The 23,358-nt window shown below is 35.0% G+C and overlaps 1 protein-coding gene across 4 annotated transcripts in view; it reads left to right on the top strand.

Annotated features, from left to right (window-relative positions):
- Positions 1–20,797, top strand: part of esyt2a (extended synaptotagmin-like protein 2a) — a 76,300-nt gene extending 55,503 nt beyond the window's left edge. For 2 of the 4 annotated variants that reach the window (XM_056479825.1, XM_056479843.1), the window contains 9 exons: positions 4,179–4,253; positions 7,021–7,107; positions 8,561–8,710; positions 9,895–10,286; positions 13,262–13,360; positions 14,920–15,051; positions 15,199–15,304; positions 17,952–18,001; positions 18,190–20,797. In XM_056479825.1, the coding sequence (XP_056335800.1) occupies positions 4,179–4,253; positions 7,021–7,107; positions 8,561–8,710; positions 9,895–10,286; positions 13,262–13,360; positions 14,920–15,051; positions 15,199–15,304; positions 17,952–18,001; positions 18,190–18,232 (1,134 nt within the window). In that variant the 3' untranslated portion in view covers positions 18,233–20,797. Of the gene's footprint in view, positions 1–961; positions 1,025–4,178; positions 4,254–7,020; positions 7,108–8,560; positions 8,711–9,894; positions 10,287–13,261; positions 13,361–14,919; positions 15,052–15,198; positions 15,305–17,951; positions 18,006–18,189 lie in introns of those variants that run through there. The other 2 variants (XM_056479835.1, XM_056479850.1) reach the window with 2 other exon arrangements.
- The last annotated feature ends 2,561 nt before the right edge of the window (positions 20,798–23,358 follow it).

Raw genomic sequence — 23,358 nt, 5'->3', positions numbered from 1 at the left:
TTTATTTTTTTAAACAATTAGTTCAGACAAAATGAGATCCAAACAATAAAAAGCTCCAGTGTTATTATTATCCAATATTATCCCTTTTTAAATGTGATCAGATTTGAAGATCATAATTAACTGTTGTATAACAGTGGATTTTTCAGCTTGTGCCTCATTTGATCATCTTCATCCCTCACTGAGAGTGTTAGGGTAAATGCAGGCATCCTGTATGTGTTTCTGCATTTAACTTTTACAGCGGGTTTGATTGATTTTCAGTGAAGTGTGAGTTGGACTGATTCTCTTTGGATTGCCGTCTCTATATTTCTTTGTAATTCATTTTCATCATACTTTCTTAATCACTCTCCCTGACATCTGTATGTTGTCCTCGTCTATTCCACACAAATGAATGATCTGCTTTCATCATTTGAACAATGCTACATATAACAGGGGGTCCTCTGAGTCTTAAAGTCTTAAAATGTTTTGTAATGAAGGTTGTAAGGAGTAATTCTGAAAAAATATATGTATATAACTAGTTTGCTTTGTTTTGACCCATTATTTAAAATATGTGGCTAAGAAATGACTACATTTACAATTTTTTGATGGGACAAGTAAAAATCTTTGCCACTGGCCGTTAGAAAAAATATCTTTAGCATTTTTCCTTGTATATGTCTAAAATGTCCTTCATAATGGTCTTTAAAAGCTCTTTAAAAGTCTTACATTTGACATTGTGAAGCCCGTGGAAACCCTGGATAAACTATAAACTCATTTTCATCAAATTAAAAAGGCATTCATTCTGTAACCATCGTCACTCATGTTGTTGTGTTATGAATGAATGAGAGCTCTAGGAAGAATGTCTGTTTTTGTACTATTATGAATTTAACTCTGCATGCATCCTTCTAATAATCCTGCCTGTGTTTGTATTTGTATCCGTGTGTGTGTGTGTGTGTTTGTGTCATCTTTTTCTGCTTGGGGAAATAAGCGCAATCCTTTAGAATTCAACAGTGCAGGTCTGAAGAAGGGTGCACACAATAAAGCCATAAAGGTAACCAGTTTTCTCATAATTTAAACACACACATACATGCACACATACATAAAGAAAGATGTAGAAGGACCTTAGGAGTGTAAGATAGCACTGCAGTGTGTTTTATTTGCTGCCTTTGAGCTTTGATTAACCGCATGCAGACCTGTGTGTGACGCATTTAAATCTCAGCTTTTTTAATCTCATTTTGGTAATTCTGCATTGATTACGTTTGATTCGAGAAATTGAAGAATCAAACTTATATACGTATGATCTTACATGAATATATTTTTGTTTATTTCTGTTACAAAGAGGTGTAAAAGTACCAAGATTTACAGAGGACAATCACTAAAATGCCTTGAGTGTAACAATAGTTTATATTGTTACACCTCTACCCCACTACCCAACCAAAAAATGTTTTTAACTCAAATGGGTAACGCTTTACTTGAAGGAGTGTTCAGAAGACTGTCATTAATCCTTTATAATCATGACATGACACCTCATGAATGTGAATGAGATTTATTTATGCTTTTAACATGTCTTCAAGTGTCATTCGATCAGTTGTCATTTTAAATGCAAAGATGACAATATTTTTGTTATGACATGTTGACATAAACAAATAGATCACAACCTGTTTTTGTCTTTGTCATGACAACTTGACATTACAGAATTTGTCATAAATCTGTCATAAACATAATTGTCATGAAGCCATTATAAATGTCTCATGAATTTTATAACACTATCTTCCATATTTTATTTACTTCAGCTACAGTGGTACAAGCTAAATTTGTCTATAAAATGTCATTAAATATTAATGATGCTCTTATAAAATTATTTGAGAGAGTAGTTACACCTTTAATGAGACATTTTAATGGCAAATACAGTTTTTTTTCTACGGTAAACATGATCAGATTAATATTCATGACACAACTATAATGCCTCATGACAATCATATTTATGACACATACAGATGAAGTCAGAATTATTAGCCCCCCTTTGAATTTATTTTTCTTTTTTAAATATTTTCCAAATGATGTTTAACAAAGCAAGGAAATGTTCACAGTATGTCTGATAATATTTTTTCTTCTGGAGAAAGTTTTGTTTGTTTTATTTCGGCTAGAATAAAACCAGTTTTTAATTTTTTTTAAAGCCATTTTAAGGTCAAAATTATTAGCCCCTTCATTTAAAATGACATAACTGAGCTGGCACTGTCGCCTCACAACAAGAAGGTCGCTGGTTCTAGCCTCTGCTGGGTCAGTTGGCATTTCTGTGTGGAGTTTGCATGTTCTCCCCGTGTTTGCATGGGTTTCCTCCGGGTGCTCCGGTTTCTCCCACAGTCCAAAGACATGCGGTACAGGTGAATTGGATGAACTAAATTGGTTGTAGTGAATGAATGTTTCCCAGTGATGGGTTGCAGCTGGAAGGGCATCCACTATGTCAGTGGTTCCCAACCTTTTTTTGCCCGAGACCTTCTTTTCCCCTGGAAAATATTGTAAGGCCCCCCTCCACATTTAATGATATTATCGCTCATATAAGTTTGCAGTAGGTATGATAAAAAAACGATATGTTAATTACTAAATCTAGATATGTTTATGCACAAATATTAGCCTGATGTAAAATATAAAAGCAAAACATCAGGAGGTCATTTGTATTGGGTATACCTTGCGGTATTGGGATAAGTCGTCTGCAAATGTCTTACTAATTTGGACGGCCTCATGCATTCGTCAGCAACAACTTGGCGCAGATAATGCACTGTGGCTGGATCAGGGACTCTTTGCTTCAAGAAAATGGAAAAAAAAAAACATAGTTCAGGTAACTATCTTGGTATTTCCTGCATTTCGTGTTTCCAGTATTGCTATCGGTGTAACCCGAAATGTTTGGAGCTTCCTCACCTGTGTCAAGTATAGCTGCTGAAGGGGAATCAGTGAGATTGTCTTTTTTGTGGAGTAAAGTTACAAATTTGTCAGTTTTTTTGGTCAGCCAGGGGTTAAAATGAACTAAGGCAACATGATCATTCTTCTAATTGTTCACTGCGACCCATCCCCCCCCACCCCAAAGAACTTGCTGAGGCCCCCTTGTGGGCCGGGACCCCCTTGTTGGGAACCGCTGCGCTATGTAAAACATATGCTGGATAAGTTAGAGGTTCATTCCACTGTAGCGACCCCTGATGAATAAAGGGACTAAGCCGAAAGAAAATGAGTGAATGAATGAATAGCTGAGCGAATGACACTTAATAACAGTTGTTATAAGCTTACATAAAGTCTCATTCACATTCAAAATATTAATTTGTCACTCAAAATCTTTATACTTTGACACTGTATTTCAAACCACTGGGTTTTATACTTTTGTCACCAAGAAATATTTGAACAATTTTCAAATATAATACGATTTTCATTGCTTATTCCTTTGTATATTTTATATAATAAGCATAGGGCAGAATAAGTATGTTGTTTGATTTTTACATAAATATATCTGTTACACTAAATGAATGTAACGCTTGCATTCAATATGCTTACTTATTGAATGCAAGCTTATGGATGGCTTACTTATGAATATTCTTATATCTTTGTAAAATCACATTGGTTTATTTTGTTTGATGCAGACCTCCACATTTCTTTGACCCATAAGTTCTGATCTTAATATTATTTATGACGTTTCATTAAGAGGAAATTGCTACTGTTTTTTTTTATTTCATTTATGGCATATTTGAAATATTTCAGCATTTATTTAATGAATTTTTCTATATCTGGACCACTTCTGTGGCAAGTTGTTGATTACCAGAGTCAATAATTTTGACTTATTAGCTATTTGTAAAATCAAAAGTGTTTTAAAAGGATTTTTTTAAAAGCAAAATAAACACCTATAATATTAAAAGTTAAATCTAAAACATGTGAAGTTTAAATGTTGTTTATACGATAATAACACCGTAGACATTTTGTAAACTTTCCTTTCTAAGTGTATTATATAGTAACTGACAGCAAGCTGAAGTAAGTGATGTTAAGTATGTTTACTTGGTATAATTTTAAGTCATTAGTAGGTAAATATGTATTTTAGCTGGTTGCATATTTGCGTTGATACTTTGATTGTTTGATTTAAATCAAGTCCAGGCTAATACTCTTATTAGTACTGTGTGTTTACATGTGGAAGCATTCTCAATAATGATTTGTATTCTCTTCAGTCTGGTAAAAATGTCACCAGTGTGCCCAATCCGTTCGTCCAGTTTACCGTCGGACACAAATCCTTTGAAAGCAAGGTAAACACACTGACATTTCATTTCATCTGCCTTTCATTTCAGAGGTGCATAGCATACTACAGTATGTGATTCTTACAGGTTCAAATGTAATATTGAAAAATAATCATTGAAATTAATATGTTATTGCCTAATTCGGGCATAATTAGTTCCCTTATTTGGTTTTGGAGTTCTCCTACAATAGATTTACTTAATTTCAGAGTCAAACCACACTTTAATCTTCACATTATGTACATTTCTGATTTAGCTTTTTCCTCTTAGGGTCTAAAACAGTTTATTTAAGCCTCTGGTTTCTTTAAACATCTTTCTGATAGTCTACTCTACTCTGATTGGTCAAATGATTACCCAGTCTGTTGTGATTGGTCGACCACTCCCAGAATCCGTTTTAGAAACCAAACATCCAGCATTTTCATTTCATTAGCACTAATGAAATATGGGATCAAATTTTTGTGAAAAGTCCAGTCATAGATTACAAAATCACAAGCGTACAAAAAACGGATGGGTGTCTGAGTGACGTCAACACCCCCTTGGACTGATTGGCTAGAGCAGTTGCTGTTAATCTGCTGAATTGATGCTGAAGCCCATCGTAATTTAAATGAACTCGAATGTCATGTTTTGCAAATGCAAGGGCAGAATGTGGCAGAAAATGTAAATGTGAGTAATATTGCAATTTGGAAAACTACAGGCCCTATTATACCCCAGGCACAATGCAGCTTCATGTGCGGCACAAGTTATTTTTTGCTATTTTCAGACCAGCCCGGGTATCATTTTTATGTTTTGTGCCATGTTTATATAGCAAATGCATTTCTGCCAGTTTGTACACTCATGGGTGTGCTGGTCTGAAAAGGCGGTGTGTTAAGGAACATCGTTGACGCACTGCTATTTTGAGTCAACTGAAATAGACCACATCATTGACCAAAAAGCTCTCCTAAAGTCAATGGCAGCATAGTTAGCATCAATTATTGGTTAATACATACACAGGGATGTACAGCAATACACAAATATCTTGAAATCTGAAAAATTTAAGGATTAAAACCACTACCTCCTTCAGGGGCGTAGATTTAGCATGGACTGAGAGGACATGTCCCCACTAATATCCACCTACCACTGAAAAGTCCCCACCAATGATTTAATTCACTTTTTTTTTTAAATCACGCCGTCAACATTAACCTGGCCATAGGGTTAAATCACATTCTCTACTCGAGTCGTTCTGCCACCAAAACTCATATGAACATTGCAATTGGCTGTGCCTTTCCCTGCTGTGACATGTAACATGTGATGTAACGGTGCCAAAACTGTGCATGGGAATTTCCCTGTGTGAGGTGGGTGACACAGAAGTGAGAATGGTGGCAGTTCTTTTTATAAGTGTAAGTCACATACTCAAGTTTGCCACTGAAAAAGTCCATCATAATAATGGTAACATTAATGCTAATGTTTTTTTTCATGTTATGACAGGCTGATATAGTCTGTGAATAATATGGTTTGAAAACTGCTGCACAATAAACTGCTAAATGTAAAAGTATAAATAATCTGATCCCTGTCAGTTCTCCTAATCTCTCAGAGTAGGCTAGCATGTCAAATTTTATAGGTGGTTCATAGGTCCCCACCAATGTCGAGAGCAAGCCTACGCCCTTCACCTCGGGGGCTTTGGTGGAACTTACATTTGTAAATATAAACAGTGGGTGACACTTCAAAAGGACTATTACCACCGAGTGTGGCGCTGACGTGAAACTAAGGAATCCGGAATCCAGAAATATACAGTAGCTGTAAATACCCTTGTAAATGAAGATGAAATCATGAAGCAAAGCAGTACAATTCCTTCATTAATCATTAACAAGCTTTATTATTATTGTAAACTTAAAATTATTATTATTATTGTAAAATAAAAAAAACACAACTAAAATGAAAGTACAAACATACATACTTGCCTACATAAATAAATAAATAAACAAATAAATAAAGCAGTATTTTAGCCTAAATATAGAGAGATGTTACAGTGACAAGACTAAGACAACCAATAAATAAGCTTTTTCATTTGCAGTTTTCATTTGCAGTTTTCATTGTATTTTAGCTTCTCATTTTATGTCTTTATTATTGTACATAAAATATAAATGAATAATTAAATAGGCCTAAATAATTATTTATTTAAAGACTGTACCAGCAAAACACAGAGAAACGGTCCAGCGCATGGTCTAAAGGGCTCTTAAGTTAAATGCTACTTCATCAAAAGCATAAAAATAAATTGGCCTACCTCAAGCAGAGCACTAAGATTAGAATAAATATGGTTTCAGTTTTGTGCATTGTAATTGTCATTTATTTTATTTTTTGTTTTTGATTCACACTCATTGTTTCTTATTCAGCATTTAATTTTTAGTTTTTGTACATTATAATATAATATACACCTTTTAAATTCCATCATTCACTTTTGGCAGAAATTTGACCCATAATAAACGCAAAAGTAATACTTACAGGCAGGGGTGCCGCTAAGGGCAGGACAGTTAGGCAATTGTAAGGGCCCATGCACTTTTGGGGCCCCCAGAGCTACTATTAGGTGGCCCAATTTAGGTGCCCCCCCCTCCCTTTACATTCACAAACACCTATTTTGCACACTTCACATAAGTTAATTTTAGGAAATCATAATTGTAGGACTTTAATTTTGAAGTTAAAGTGTCTTAGCAAGACTGCAATATAATTCTTGTAACAGCCTGTGTGTTTTCATTTTTGTGGAATATTTAATGGCTGAATGTTTCACATTCCCTTTCCATTACAGACTAGATTTAAAACAATTGAGCCGGTTTGGGAGGAGACCTTCACATTCCTCATTCACAATCCAACGTGTCAAAACCTTGAAGTGGAGGTAAACCACACACACATGTATTAACACATACACACACAAACATTCTAGCTGTGTACTGTAAACACTTGTGGCAAAACAGAAAAGATCTCTTCTATTTATCTGGTTTTACTTGAATAGCCAGGTGTGGTTTTGAGTAAAATGCTAATATATTTAATTATGTAAATGCCTGACCAAATCAGATATGTATACAGTTGAAGTCAGAATTATTAGCCCCCCCTTTAAATTTTTTTTTTTCTTTTTTAAATATTTCCCAAATTATGTTTAACCGAGTAAGGAAGTTTTCACAGTATGTCTGATAATATTTTTTCTTCTGGAGAAAGTTTTGTTTGTTTTATTTCGGCTAGAATAAAAGCAGTTTTACATTTTTTTAAAAGCCATTTTAAGGTCAAAATTATAAGCCCCTTTAAGCTATTTTTTATTCAATAATCTACTGAACAAACCATTGTTATACAATAACTTGCCTAATTACCCTAACCTGCCTAGTTAACCTAACTTAATTAACCCAGTTAAGCCTTTAAATATTACTTTAAGCTGTATAGAAGTGTCTTGAAAAATATCTAGTCAAATATTATTTACTGTCATTATGGCAAAGATAAAATAAATGTTATTAGAGATCAGTTATTAAAACTATTATGTTTAGAAATGTGTTGAAAAAAATCTCTCCATTAAACAGAAATTGGGAGAAAAGAAATAAACAGGGGGGCTAATAATTCAGGGGGCTAATAATTCTGACTTCAACTGTATATATATATATATATATATATATATATATATATATATATATATATATATATATATATATATATATATATATATATTTTTTTTTTTTTTTTTATTATAAATTATTTATTAGAATTTATTTATTATTTCATATTTATCTTATTCATTTGAATTTGTATTTATGTTTCTTATTTTCCAATAGTTCAAATCTAAAATCTAGCAAAGTGTTATTTTATTGTCATTGCATAGCTGCTGTAATTTTGTCATTTTTATTTTTGTCATTTTTTTATGATGGCATTTTTTACGTTTGATAACATTTCTTCCATTAACTTTTGTTTGTTTTGTTTTTTCAGAAAATGAGAACTGGCCAGAATAACATGTTAACAGTTATTATTCATTTATTAACATTGTTATAACAGAATAACATGTAATTATATAAACTAGCCATCTAGAAACATGGCATCTTTTCTTATTTTAATCAATATTTTTATATTCTAATGTCAAAAGAATTGCCATCAGTAGTTTAAATAAAGAAACAAAAGATGCTTTACTCAAATAAACAATTATAATTTGTTAATCCAGAGAAGCAGAAAATCTGACTCTTATTTTGTTTCCATCATAGCTATATACAGTGTGGTCTGACAGTTGCAGTGCTCAAAACACACAGTGATGTTTCTGATATGAGTCACTGACTGGTGTGCATGCGTGCGTGTGTGTGTGTGCGTGCGTGCAGGTAAAAGATGAGAAACACGAGTGTTCTCTGGGGACGATCACTCTTCCTCTGGCTGATTTGCTGAAGGAGAAACAGATGACGACGAGTCAGAGATTCCCACTCAAGAACTCAGGACCCGGTTCTACACTTAAGATGAAGATGGCACTTAGGGTAACAAACATCTCACACACATTTTTTTAAATTAAATAATTTAAAGAAGATAAATGAATAATTATTAATTTTTAATATAATAGGTATAAGATTAAAATAATAATAATAATGTAAAAAATTTGTGGTTTTGATGACATTAATGATATAGTTTTTGCTCATTTTGCTTTAATTTTGGTTCGTTTTACTAGAGAGCTAAATTAAACGAAAATTAGAATATTTCAGGTAATGTTATTTTATTTGTTAACTATTTTAACCTTGAAAAAAAATACATATTTAATTTTCTTTTCTTTAATCAGACAATTAGCAAATCGCTGTTATATTGATAGAGATGGAAAAGCAAATGTTCAAATTCAAGTAATTTTGCAAAACAGATTATTCACATGCAAAATAAAACATAATAACATAAAACATTTTACATAAGATAAAAGTGTGTAGTTTTATATATTTATTATGTATATGTGACACACACACACACACACACGCACACACACACACACACACACACACACACACACACATACCTAAAAACAAAACTATACAAAACTTTTGTCACATAGATATGTACATATATATTTAATTTCTATTGTATACACGCATATATATATATTGCATGTTCTCTTCGTGTTCGTTTTGGTTTCCTTTGGGTGCTTCCATTTCCCCCACGATCCAAAGACATGGTATAGGTGAATTGGGTATGCTAAATTGTCCGTAGTGAATGAGTGTGTATGGGTGTTTCCCATACTGGGTTGAGGCTGCAAGGGCATCCGCTGCATAAAATTTATGCTGAAATAGTTGGCGGTTCATTCCGCTGTGGGCACCACTGAAATAGAGACTAAGCCAAAGTAAAATAAATGATATTGGATTTATTTTGGCACTAGTGTGTAGCTCTAACAATGTAGATTCCTGAATTATAAAGTTATACTTCAACTGAAACTAAAATAAAGAGAAAATGAAAAAAAGTACTGTAAGTGCATAAAAAACAAACAAAAATACAAACAATTGTTGAAATTATTGGAAATTTGTTTGAACTATTTTATTTTAATAGCGCTTTCCAAAATATAAATGGTTTAAATTTGGCATCAGTGACCAATACTGTCTTGCATGACTAGAAAAGAAACAAACAAACGCTGCATGACTGTGCATAACATCAACCGGTGATCAAGTCATCTTTGTGTACATTTCAGATTCTGTCTCTGGATAAATTGGCAACATCAGATAATCCGTCCTCAGCTCAGGTCCCCAGGGCTGGCTCTGTGAGGAAGACATCCAACGCTACTCCTCAGCGGCCAGCTGTTTCAGAGCCCGCCAAAACATCTAAAACCCAGCAGCCCACACCTGCACCCCGAACCCAGCCCACCCCAACCCCCTCTCTACAGGTGGAACCCCTAACAGACCGCAAACTCCTGGAAGAATCCCCCGCACATCTGGCTAAATCAGGCAGGAGCACGTCTAACCTGGCCATTTCTGGCTCCAATCTCTACCTGAACAGCAAAGAGCAAACGCCCAGCATCGCCTCTGACATCTCCAATATCGCCGCCACACAGGAGCTCCAGAAGACCATACAGCAGCTACATAAGTACGTGCTCACATTTTTAACATGTTTTGTTCTTTCTGTCTTGCTGAGCTGCAGCATTGTGGGCGAATATGAAGACATTATTTTTTGTTTAGAATATTAATCATGATCGTGTCCCAATTTTGAATAGACAACTCTGCATGTCTCAGCAATTAAATATCTGTGTAATAATGGTTTTTTAAATTTAATTGAAATTACGAGATAACATTGATAATTCTTTCACTGTTTTATAACTTGAACTGGTTTAGTAATACAATAAATTTTTGTTTGCAATTGCCTGTCGCCACCTACTGGCAGAACATCATAATTGTAAATTATTTATTTTGAAGTATCAAGTTACACTCTTTTGATCACTGCAATAGGCATCTATTTATGTCATCAGTGTTTATTTTCTGTGATAAATTCACTTTTTGTAACACTAAAATAGAGCCATTATAAAGACAAGCTGATTCATATCTATACCTCCCTATAGGCCTGTCACTATATTCAATATATCTGCTTATGACACAACACATGGACATGAGCTCAATCATTTTTGGTGATGCAATATATATCGTCCAGACATAAAAACCAATTCTAGCAACATTTTAGCTGATTGTACAACATCTTTATCTTTATTGGAGGTGTCAATGTCAGTATAGTTTAAAAAACACTATAGTATTTACTCTAAATTACTATAGTATATTTTCATGTGGGTGTCTGACAACTGAAAATAGATCTTGTTGCAGATATTGCAGCCTCTGTTACTTTTTTAACTTGCACTCTTTTGTTAACATTTATTATTTATTTGTTTAAGACGGGGGTGTCCAAACTCAGTCCTGGAGGGCCGGTGCCCTGCATTTTTTAGTTCCAACCCCAATTAAAAACACCTGAAGCAGCTAATCAAGCTCTTTCTAGCTATACTAGAAACTTCAAGGCAGGTGTGTTGAAGGAAGTTGGAGCTAAACTATGCAGGACACCGGCCCCTCAGGACCAAGTTTGGACACCCCTGGTTTAGGATGTACAATTTCACATCCTGATTCCAATGCCTGATTGTTAAATTGTTAAAATGAATATAATTAAATTAAATAATTTTAAGAATAAAATTTAATGTGTTCTTTGGAAGAGTGAACTTGCATTGTGATGATATTACATTGTCATTCTGGCATTATATAATGAGTGGCATAAAATGGTGGTATAAAATGACAATAATATCATTAATCGCAATATATTTTGGTGCAATATATCGCACAACAAAAATAGATATGGTGACAGGCCTACGGCAAGTTAGGTTAATTAGGCAAATTATTGGATAAAAAGTAGTTTGTTCTATAGCCAATTGAAAAATATACACTCACCGGCCACTTTATTAGGTACACCTTACTAGTACCAGGTTGGACATCCTTTTGCCTTCAGAACTGCCTTAATCCTTCTTGGCATAGATTCAACAAGGTACTGGAAATATTTCTCAGAGATTTTGGTCCATATTGACATGATAGCATCACGAAGTTGCAGCAGATTTGTCGGCTGCACATCCATGATGCAAATCTCCCGTTCCACCACATCCGGTGCTCTATTAGATTGATATCTAGTGATTGTGGAGGCCATTTTAGTACAGTGAACTCATTGTCATGTTTAAGAAACCAGTCTGAGATGATTCGCACTTAATGACATGGTGGGTTATCCTGCTGGAAGTAGCCATCAGAAGATGCGTACACAGTGGTCATAAAGGGATGGACATGGTCAGCAACAATACTCAGGTAGGCTGTGGCGATGACACGATGCTCAGATGATACTAATGGGCCAAAAGTGTGGCAAGAAAATATCCCCCACGCCATTTGAATGTTGCAGCAGAAATCAGACCAGGCAATGTTTTTCCAATGTCCTATTGTCCAATTTTGGTGAGCGATTTGTAGCCTCAGTTTCCTGTTCTTAGCTGAAAGGAGTGGCACCCAGTGTGGTCTTCTGCTGTTGTATCCCCTCTGTGTCTACAAGCCTGAATGCTGCCATGTGATTGGCTGATTAGAAATTTGCATTAACGAGCAGTTGGATAGGTGTACCTAATAAAGGCCTGGCTAGTGTTAAGACTCACACATTCATATTTATTGAAAGGGGAAGAGAAACCTATTTGTAGTTATTGGATAAAAGTGGTTTGTTTATTCCAGCCAAACTAAAAAAAAAAAAAAAACATTATAGTAAATACTGTAAACATTTCCTTGCTCCGTCAATGTCAACAGCACTTGCAATATATTTGGAAAAAAGAGTTAAAACATAATAGTAACTGTACATGTAAAATATACATGACCAGGCTGTACATACGAGATGTAGAATTTGGCACTCATATGTACTGAAAAGGGGAGAGAAATCTAGCTGTAACTATTTGTACATTCTGTTTTTAATGTTTTTGTTTAAGAAATAATTGAAGGAAAATATTTAAAAGGGTTTCTTCTGGAGGAATTTTACAATATTTATCATCGATCAAATTTAATTATTTTATATGACTTTTTTTAAGTGTTGTTTGTATGATTTTTGTACAGTGCATGATTATTAAGAAACAGTAGTAACATTTTAAAGTATTGGCCCATTAGTTAATGCTATTTCATGTATTTATTAACAAACAAACAATTAGTAATGCATTTCTTACTGTATTTATTCATCGTTGTTAACATTAGTTAATGTTATTTAAGTCAAATAGTGTTAGTTCATGTTAACCTAGTGCATTAACTACTGTAAACAAGCATAAGTTTGCATGTTAATAATGCATTAGTTAATGTTGCTATTGCTTTACAAGATTATTCATACTTAGTTATTATTAGTAAATACATGAACTAGACCATTATTCTAAAGTGTTACTAAAACATTTATGATTGAATGTTATGCATTGAATATTTAGTACAAGTGTTGGTATGAGTATAGCCAATGCTGCTGATATGTCTTTAAAACATGAATAAATAAATGACGGCAGCTCCACATTTATTGTTTAATCTGTCTGTTTGCAGCGGCGCTTCACCGGGTTTCGCTCCTCTGGGTGAAATTGAGCTAACCATCAGACACAGTCCCCAAAGAAATAAGCTGATTGTCGTGGTACACAGATGCAGGTAAAACAGATTTTAAATGTTTTTGCTTAAATGAAGTGCTTTGTAATATGCATTTTTTTAATGTGATGTCTGACATAATCTCAACTGAAACAGGGTGAAATAGAATAGCTCCTCCCCTTTAAAAAAAACTGTCAATAGCGCTTCATTTTATCACAGCGGTGCCTGTAAGAGTGGTTGAGATCAAGCGCATCAAATGGAAAAACAAATGAGCAGGGGGCGGGGCATGTTAGATACTAGAGAGCATTTGATTGGTCAAGAGTTGATGGAAAAACTGAAGTATGAAGGGGGAAAAAAATCGATCCATTTGTGAGAAAGTGGCAAACTACCAGCTTTGAATGTTTATATCAGTTTTATATTTTCTAAATGCTAATTTTGTCACTGTTGTGGAGAACTAGATTATAAATATCCTTAACTAACAGATTGAAAGTAAAATCTTTTTTTATTTATTTTTCATTTCACAACACCCCCACTCATTATCAGAGCTATCAAAACCTGGTTGCAGATCAGAAGATCTTCTAAGTATAATCAGAACCTGCCTATTCTATCCACATTGATCAGTAATACAAATTTTTACCATATTTATATGGGCTCCCAATTTGGTAGCTGGATTAATTTAGGAATATACAGGATATCTGATCTCTCTCATAAGGTTATGTTAATGTCATTTGAGAAGTTACATTCAAAGCATAATATCCCTGCAAAAAATATCTGCAGATAAGGCATTTTGTTACTAAAAATGGCAGTCTTACTTTGAATATCTCTGATTTATTTTTGGATAGATTTGTCCTTAAGAATACTGAAGTTGAGCACTTTATATCCAAATTTGACTCCGTGATAAACCAGTATAATCTGATTTGATTGCAGAAGACATGGAGTAAGAACTTTAAAGTGCAGCATTGACGAAAATGTCTGGGATGAGATTATCAGACTACCATTGAATATTTCAGTCTGCAACAGATTTAAAGAAATGCAATATAATATAGTACACTGAGCTTATATATCCCCAAATAAATAACACTGTTTCACATCAATGTCCAAAATGCAATAATAGTATCTCTTTCATTGTCTTTGGGAATGTTCTTTCATTGCTGATTTTTGGAATGGTGTTTGTGACAAACTGTCCATAATACATAAACACACACCCCGAATGTTGTTGTTTTTTTGGAATATTCAGATGTATTAACACCTTTGCTGATGCTGGGGAGAAAATTAATCATGAATAATTGGGTCAAGACAGAACCCCCTCTTATCAAAGACTGGAGAATACTGATTAAAGAAAGCTTAATTATGGAAAAGATTGGACATCTATTAAATGGAAAATCTAAGTCATTTCATAAGCTTTGGGAAATTCCTTTGACCTGTCCTGGCATTGATTAGAAGTCTACTATTTATTCTTAACTGTGCACACTGTGGTATTGTAATATTGTTTTGAATTAAACCATTTTCCCTTAAATACTGTATACTGTTTTACTCATTACTGTGTGTACAAATTATTCTGAAAATTCATTTTAAAAATTGGTCTTTGTGATATGAATGGATGAATTTTTCTGTGTTTGCAGAAATCTGATCTCTGCTTCTCAATCTGGTTCCGATCCATACGTACGTTTGTATTTGCTACCTGATAAGCGGCGCTCTGGACGCAGAAAAACAAGCACAGCAAAGAAAACAGTGAACCCCGTCTTTGATCAAACGTCAGTTCCTTTTCCCACCATTGTTTTATTTCCCACCAAATGCTTTATTAATGCTTTTTATCTCCCAGTATGTTCTATAATTGCAGTATATTATGAAGAATTCAAGTTTTGCATGAGATTAAATAGCTTGCACATGTGTTTGTGTAGGTTTGAGTTCACAGTGTCCATCGGGGAGTTGCAGAAGAAAATTCTAGATGTGGCTGTGAAGAATGGAGGAGGAATACTGGCAAAACACAGAGGGCTGCTAGGAAAGGTAACATGCCTCACACCATTTATAGCAGTATTTCTCAACCATGTTCCTGGAGGACCACCACTGCATGTTTTGGATGCCTCCTTTGTCTGTCACACCCATTTCAGGTCTTTCAGTCTCTGCTAATGATCTGATTCAGGAGGGTTTGGTTAAGAAGAGCAGAAAATGTGCCGAGCTGGTTGTCCTTCAGGAACATGGTTGAGAAACACTGAGTTATACGATATACAACCTCCCAAATGCTCTTAATAATATTGATCGGACATTTCTCATCAAACCTCATAAGTTTCCTAAATAATTAGTTCACCCCAAAATGGTCATTTTTGCATCATCAACTCACCATCATGTCATTCGAAACCCATAAGATGTTTTTTTCAGTTCACAAATAAAAAATATTGAAGCGAAATGTGAGATTTTTGTCCCTCTGTTGCACATCTGTGCATCCAAAAATGACAAAAATGTTTATTCAAATTTATTTTATTTAAATGTAATGTAATGTGTGTATTTATATAGCAAATTTATTGTGTTTGGCCATGCACCTAAAGTGCTTCACAATCATGAGGGGGGTCTCTCCACACCACTACCAGTGTGTAGCATCCACTTGGATGATTCGACTGCAGCCACAGGACAACCGCGCCAGTGCGCTCACCACACACCAGCTATAGGTGGAGTGGAGAGACAGTCATAGAGCAAATTCTGTGGATGGGGGGTGATTGGGAGGACTGATGGAGGGAATTTGGCTAGGACACCGGGGTTACACCACTACTCTTTACTCTTCTATACGAGATCTTGTCACATCCCTAATGTTTTTTTTTTTTTAAGACAAGTTTAACATTGTTAAAAGTATATTACAGAGAAAATTACATGATTAATCAAAAATATATACAGTATTTGTTGGCTTTTGGTCCAAATGGATTCAACCTAATGTGTTTCTGTTATAAAACCTCAAGTTTCATGTCTATTTATCAACACTCCCCCTTACTTCTGTAAATAGTTTTTATGTAAATAGAAAATCATCTAAAGGGATACGTTGCTCTGTCTGGATTGTTGATTATTGTATGGATCTCGGCCCCATTTGGTAGCTTTACTTGGACTGAGGAAATTGAAGTCCTGTTTAAAGTTATTAAAGACCTACAACACAATATTTCAGTGAGTTTAAGACTTGTTAAGGCCTAAAATGTTGTTTTGAAAATTGAAGACATTTTAAGATTTTTAAGACCCCGCGGACACCCTGCTTCCAACAGGAACCTAGTTTTCCCATGTGGTCTCCCATCTAGGTTCTGATCAGGCTCAGCCCTGGTTGGTCTCAGTGAGTAACTGGTCTTGGGCTGCCGGGTGATATGGCTGTGGCATCTTTATTTATTTATTTATTTTTTTAATAACTAATATTGAATTATATTATAAGGATTTTTTTTTCTGTTTTGAGGAGGGGTTTGCCTTTATTTAGATAGGAAAGATATCCTATGAGACAGGATTGGATATCAGGGCACCCAAAGCACAGTTTCTGCACTGGCCATGAGGCTATTGGTGCTGACGTTTATGAATATTCTGACGGTGATGATAACCTTGAACAAAAATATCAAGGTTTCACAGTATTGTGATTACTGCGCTAAAATATATTCTTTTTAAATGTCTGGGTAGAAAACAAAAACTTTTTTCCACTTTGAACACAATCTACTTTATTTTGAGAAACATTTAAAATATTTTGTAGCAGTAAACATTTCAGGCTAAATAATTCAAATGAATCATTAATTTCTGCTGTCTTCGTTACCAGCACAGATTTCTTTACAATTTAAAACGGCATCTTTGTATATCTGTTCCGCTGGGAGATACTGTTGTCCTAAAAAACAAAAAAAGTAAATAAAAAATCGTACTCATACTTTAGGAACGGTATTACAGAACATTTTGCCGGTTTTAAAACCTTGACTTTTCCAAACTCTGATATACCTTGAAAACGGTTATCGTCCCATGCCTAGTGACATTAGAAGGAATCTTGTTAATTTTTGTAAAGCACCAAAATTAAGCCTCGATGGCCAGATTTGAGTTGGTTTGCTGACCAATAGCTTAATGTGAATAAAAGGCTAAATGAACTCTGATCAAATAAAGTGATCAAATCTCTTCAGAAGACTTGGATTTCAATGCTTAACTTTTATAGATTTTTTTTATTTTATTTATTTTTGTTTCGCTCTATTATTGAACAACTTGAGTCAAAAGTACAACATCTTCATTTGTGTTAACAAGATGATTCAATTTCTTATGTGTTTGGAAGGCTGTGAGGATAATGATGACATCATTTTCATGACAGTAAACAAACCATTTCATTCATTCATTTTCTTTTCGGCTTAGTCCCTTTAATTATCTGGGGTCGCCACAGCGGAATGAACCACCAACTTATTCAGCATATGTTTTACGCAGTGGATGCCCTTCCAGATGCAACCCAGAACTGGGAAACATTCACACACATACACTATGGACAATTTAGCTTACCCAATTCACCTATACCGCATGTCTTTGGACTGTTGGGGAAACCGGAGCACCCGGAGAACAAACCATTTGTACAGTTTTTTTTTTCAAAGCCATGTCAGAATATGAGATTGTAGGTTTTTGCCTCATAAACAACTGTTTGGAAATTTGGATTGTGTTTGTGTTTCAGGTGATAGTTGAATTTACCCTCGAGGACTTATCAAAGAACTCAACGCAATGGTAAAAACACAAATCATATAAACATGGTGATATTGATTACTTTATTATATTCTTACATTTTGCAATTTGCCTGAAAATGGCATTTCAAAATTAACTACACAAATTTCATTGTTGTTATTCAAAATATGTGACTATAACATCATAAAATTAAATGTGAATGTGTGTGTGTGTGTGTGTGTGTTTGGCAGGTATGAGCTTTCAGTGGACGGACTGAAGCGACCGTCACCTTAATCACAGAAAACTACAACATGAAGAAAAAGAAAAACTACAAATCCCTGCGCAAGACTCCAAACCTCAGCTATGTTTAAGCCATGTGTTTTAGCCTTTGGGCAAAATTTGTACTTCTTTGATTACTTTTAATAGATTTGTAGTAGGAAAGAAGAAAAAAAACTCTACTGCTGTTATGTGCACTGACTTGGCAAGAGTAAAAGAGAATGAGAGAACGTTTTAAAGGGAAATGGTTCATTTGTTGGATTGTTTTGGGTTACACTTTATTTTGATGGTTGGTTTGTTGAATTTAAGTTACACTGCATCTACATGCCAACAAATTCTCATTAGATTATAAGTAGACTGTTAGGTTAGGGTTAGTGTAAGTTGACATGTACTTGCAAAGTTTCTTATAGTCAGTTAAATGTCTGTTGAAGGAGCAGCATCAGCAGATATTAAGCAGACAGTCTACTAATACTCAAATGGACCATCAAAATAAAGTGTTACCTTCAATTGTTGTTTACACATTAAGGACTTCTAAAGCAAGAGTGGAAAACTCTAAGAGCATCCGTCAAACATGCAATAATGGTGGAACGATTATATAAAATATACAGTTATGGGGGAAATGCTTAGAAATTCTCAATTTTTCTGAATTTGTGACTTCATGTTGTTTTTTTCTGCAAACTACTGATGACATTTCTTCTACTTTTTAAAATAAGGTTTTACATTTTTATGCAACACGTAATATCAATGTTTTAACATCTGGGGAGTTAAAACTCTGTCAAATGTCAATGGTCACAAACTTGTTTAAGTTTCTTTTTTATTTTCTCTAGAACAAAGTTATTTTGATGAATGTCAGAAACCGGTAACCACTGACTTCCATAGTATTTGTTCTTTTCGGTTATAGGCTTCTAACATTTTTCTAAATATCTTCTTTTGTGTTCAATGGGGTGAAAAAGAAATTTGTAAAGGTTTAGAAGCACTTGAGGGTGAGTAAATAGTAAACTATTTTAAAAGATTAATTTATTATTTTGACTATAATTTCCTGCAAATAAGGACCATATTTATTTGAAGTTTGGAAGAAAAGTCCTCAAACTTTACAGAATGAAACAGACATTAACATTTGACCATCTGTAATAAATCCAGAAAAACTGAATTTTTATGTGATCGTTTCCATAGCTGTGTGTGTATATGCATCTATCTCTGAGCTCAGACTGTAAATACATAAATAAATAGTAAATATTCTAATATTTGGAAAGGTTTGATTAATAATAACCCTAAAAGTTCTTGTTAAACAAGCACTCGTGCTTGCTTTGAAAGTGTTATACATTATAACGATGGTCTCAAACTAAATTCCTGGAGGGCCGCAGCTCTGCATAGTTTAGCTCCAACCACCTCCAACTCACACCTGCTTAATAGTCTCTAGTAGTTTTAAACACCTTGATTAGTTGGATCAGCTGTGTTTGATAAGGGTTGGAGCAAAACTGTGCAGAGCTGCGGCCCTCCAGTAATCGAGTCTGAGACCTATGCATTATAATCTCCATCAATGTCTACAGATGCTCCTTTTAGGAGACAGATCTACCAAAGAAGTGCTTGGCTCATCGATGTAAAGTGTGGTGAGTTTCTAATTAAACCAAATACGCACCTACATGTTTTTGTAACACTTTACAATCCATGACATGTAGTTAATGTTAATTAATATTCACTAACATGAGCAAAACACTTAATAAAGTACTTATTCATGTTTGTTAATGTTAGAAAATGAAAACAGTTGTTCATTGTTAGTTCATTTTAACGCACAGTGCGTTAACTAATGTTATTTCTAAATAATCCATTAGTAAATGTTGATCTATGATTAGTGAATGCTGTGCGAGCTTCATGTTAGTAAATACATTAGCAAACATTAACTACCCATCCTGTATTGTAAAGTGTTACCATGTCTTGCACACCCAAGTGTTCACATATATATAAATAATTATGTGTTTATACATTCTCTTGTGTGGTTCAGCACAGAACAAAACATAACCATATCACATAACCACAACTGTCCAATGTTGCTATACATCTAAATAATATTTAGCGTAACACTTATTCACAAATTCACTCCTCGTCCAGAAACACCCGTTCACCTCTCAGCCCCTGTACTCCCGCTGTGCTTCTTCACCAGTTGAATATTTTTGTGTGTGTAGTCTGGTGTTAAAGTGAAGGTTGCGGTTTGGTCTTCTGTAGCATCACTGAGCTGAGCCTGTGCTATGCAGACGGTCAGACCTCAAACTGTTCTGACTTTATTCCTGTCAGCAAGAATGTGTTTTTATTCTATAAATTATTGTGTATATTATGTCAGATTTTATTATGCTTTTATTATTGTTTATGATTTATGCGGACGTATGCAGTTAGAGCACCTCTCTCTGCTGAGCTTGCCTTATTGATGTATATATAAATAAATATATATATATATATGTATTTCCTGTGCCTTATGACCAACAATATACTGACCTTAGAGGATATTTGGCTTCAGATATAGGATTGTGAAGTCTCTGTATTTGATGATATCCAAGGTTTTCTTTTCAATAAACAGTTTCTTCTGTACCGATACGAGTGGAGTGGGAATTATTAGTGTTGACGTCTGTATTTTAACTTTCATGCAGTTTTGGAAAGGATACCATCTCCAGCTTTTTAAAATTACACTTTTTTTATTATAATTATATATGGTGCATCTGGAAAGTATTCAAAGGGCTTCACTTTTTCCAGATTTTTTGTTACAGACTTATTCCAAAAAGGGTTACATTCATTTATTTCCTCAAAATTCTACACTCAATACCCCATAAAGACAATGTGTAAAAAGATTTTTTGAAATTGTTGCAAATTTATTAAAAATGAAAAAACCTGAAAAGTCACATGTACATAAGTATTCACAGCCTTTGCCGTCCCAGGGTTGACAGTGCATGTCAAAGCACAAACCAAGCATGAAGACAAAGGAATTGTCTGTAGACCTCCGAGACAGGATTGTCTCAATGCACAAGTCTGGGAAGGTTACTGAAAAATGTCTGCTGCTCTGAAAGTTCCAGTGAGCACAGTGGCCTCATCATCTTTAAGTGGAAGATGTTTGGAACCACCAGGACTCTTCCTAGAGCTGGCCGGCCATCTAAGCTGAGTGATCAGGGGAGAAGGGCCATAAGGCCGTCACACACCGGACCCGTCGTTCAGCGCCGTGACATGGCATGCACATGACAGTTGAAGGTATAGCACACCAGACGCACACATTCGCATGCTATTTTAAACTAAACTAATCAGATGGCGCTCTGTGGTGTGGCAGAAAAATGAACAGTGTCCTGAGTCGTGGCTGAGTGCCGCCGACAGCCGCGACTTGCAGCGTCGGTGTGTGTACCCTGATAGAAACCTATGTTTAGATTTCTGAAATGTTTGGCGCTGTGTGGCGGTACACGCCGCGGCGCTTCTGGTGTGCAACCTGCTTTAATCAGGGAGGTGATCAATAACCCGATGGTCACTCTGTCTGAGCGTTCTGTGGAAAGAGGAGAACCTTACAGAAGAACAACCATCTGTGCAGCAATCCACCAATCAGGCCTGTATGGTAGAGTGGCCAGACGGAAGCCACTCCCTGCCTGGAATTTGCCAAAAGGCATCTGAAGGACTCTCGGACCATAAGAAACTAAATTCTCTGGTCTGATGAGATTCAAATTGAGACTCAAAACTCTTTGGAGTGAATGCCAGGCGTTACGTTTGGAGAAAACCAGGCAGCGCTCATCACCAGGCTAATACCATCCCTACAGTGAAGCATAGTGGTGGCAGCATCATGCTGTGGGGATGTTTTTCAGAAGCAGGATCTGGAAGACTAGTCAGGATAAAGGGAAAGATGAATGCAGCAATGTACAGAGACATCCTGAATGAAAACCTGCTTCAGAGTGCTCTTGACCTCAGACTGGGGCGACGGTTCATCTTCCAGCAGGACAATGACCCAAAGCACACTGCCAAAATGTTAAGGAGTGGCTTCACAACAACTTGGTGAATGTCTTTGAGTGGCCCAGCCAGAGCCCAGATCTAAACCCTGTTGAACATCTCTGGAAAGATCTGAAAATGGCTGTACACTGTTGCTTCCCATCCAACCTGATAGAGCTTTAGAGGCACTGCAAAGAGGAATGGCCAAAGATTGTCCCAGAGACAGGTCTGCCAAGCTTGTGGCATCATATTCAAAAAGACTTGAGGCTGTAATTGCTGCCAAAGGTGCATCAACAAGGTATTGAGCAAAAGTTGTGAATACTTATGCACATGTGATTTTTCAGGTTTTTTGTTTTTAATAAATTTTCAACAATTTCAAAAATTTACATTTTCAATTTCTTTTTTCACATTCTCATTATGGGGGTATTTTGAGGAAATAAATGAATTTAATCCCTTTTGGAATAAGGCGGTAACATTAAAAATGTGGAAAAAGTGAAGCGTTATGAATACTTTACGGATGCACTGTAGTTTACACGTTTTTATTTCAGTTTTAATTCTTTTAGTACATTTAAAGTTGATCAAAATTATTGTATGTTAAATGTCATGGAATGTTATATTTGTGCAGCTCAGTACCAAAGTCTGAATTTGGAACTAATCTTACATAATTTAGGGATAGTTCACCCCAAAATGAAAATTCTCTCATCCACTAGTTGTTCCAAACTGTCTGGGTTTCTCTCATGTTAACATCTGTAGCACTTGTTTTTTCTACTGTGGATGTTGATGGCTAATTGTGTACGTCATTCTTCAAAAATATCTTCTTTTGTGTTCAACTGAAAGGTCTGAAACCACTTAAGGATTAATAAATGTAGAGTAAATTTATATTACACAAAAAATAGTCACAAAACTGTTAATTACAATATTGTTTTAGTATTTTTCACTTAATTTTGTTTACGGAATTAAAAATGTGTTATATATTGGCTTGGGTTTTATATACAAAGTGTATATATACTATACAAAAAAAAAAAGGGAACAATTGCAGTTACATTGCGCTTTAGGGTCCATTCACACCGAACGCGCTTTTCCGTTATAAAAACGTGAGCCGCACAGCCCTTTTTTGTTGACAAAAAAAAGAAGCGCAATGCTCTTTTATGTTGCTAGGCATCGACTGAATCAGCTGGATATTGTGTGAGAGT

Source organism: Danio aesculapii, chromosome 2 (genome assembly GCF_903798145.1).
Source record: "Danio aesculapii chromosome 2, fDanAes4.1, whole genome shotgun sequence".
NCBI lineage: Eukaryota > Metazoa > Chordata > Actinopteri > Cypriniformes > Danionidae > Danio > Danio aesculapii.
Note: the sequence above shows the minus strand (reverse complement) of the source record. Positions and strands in the feature narration are given on the sequence as shown.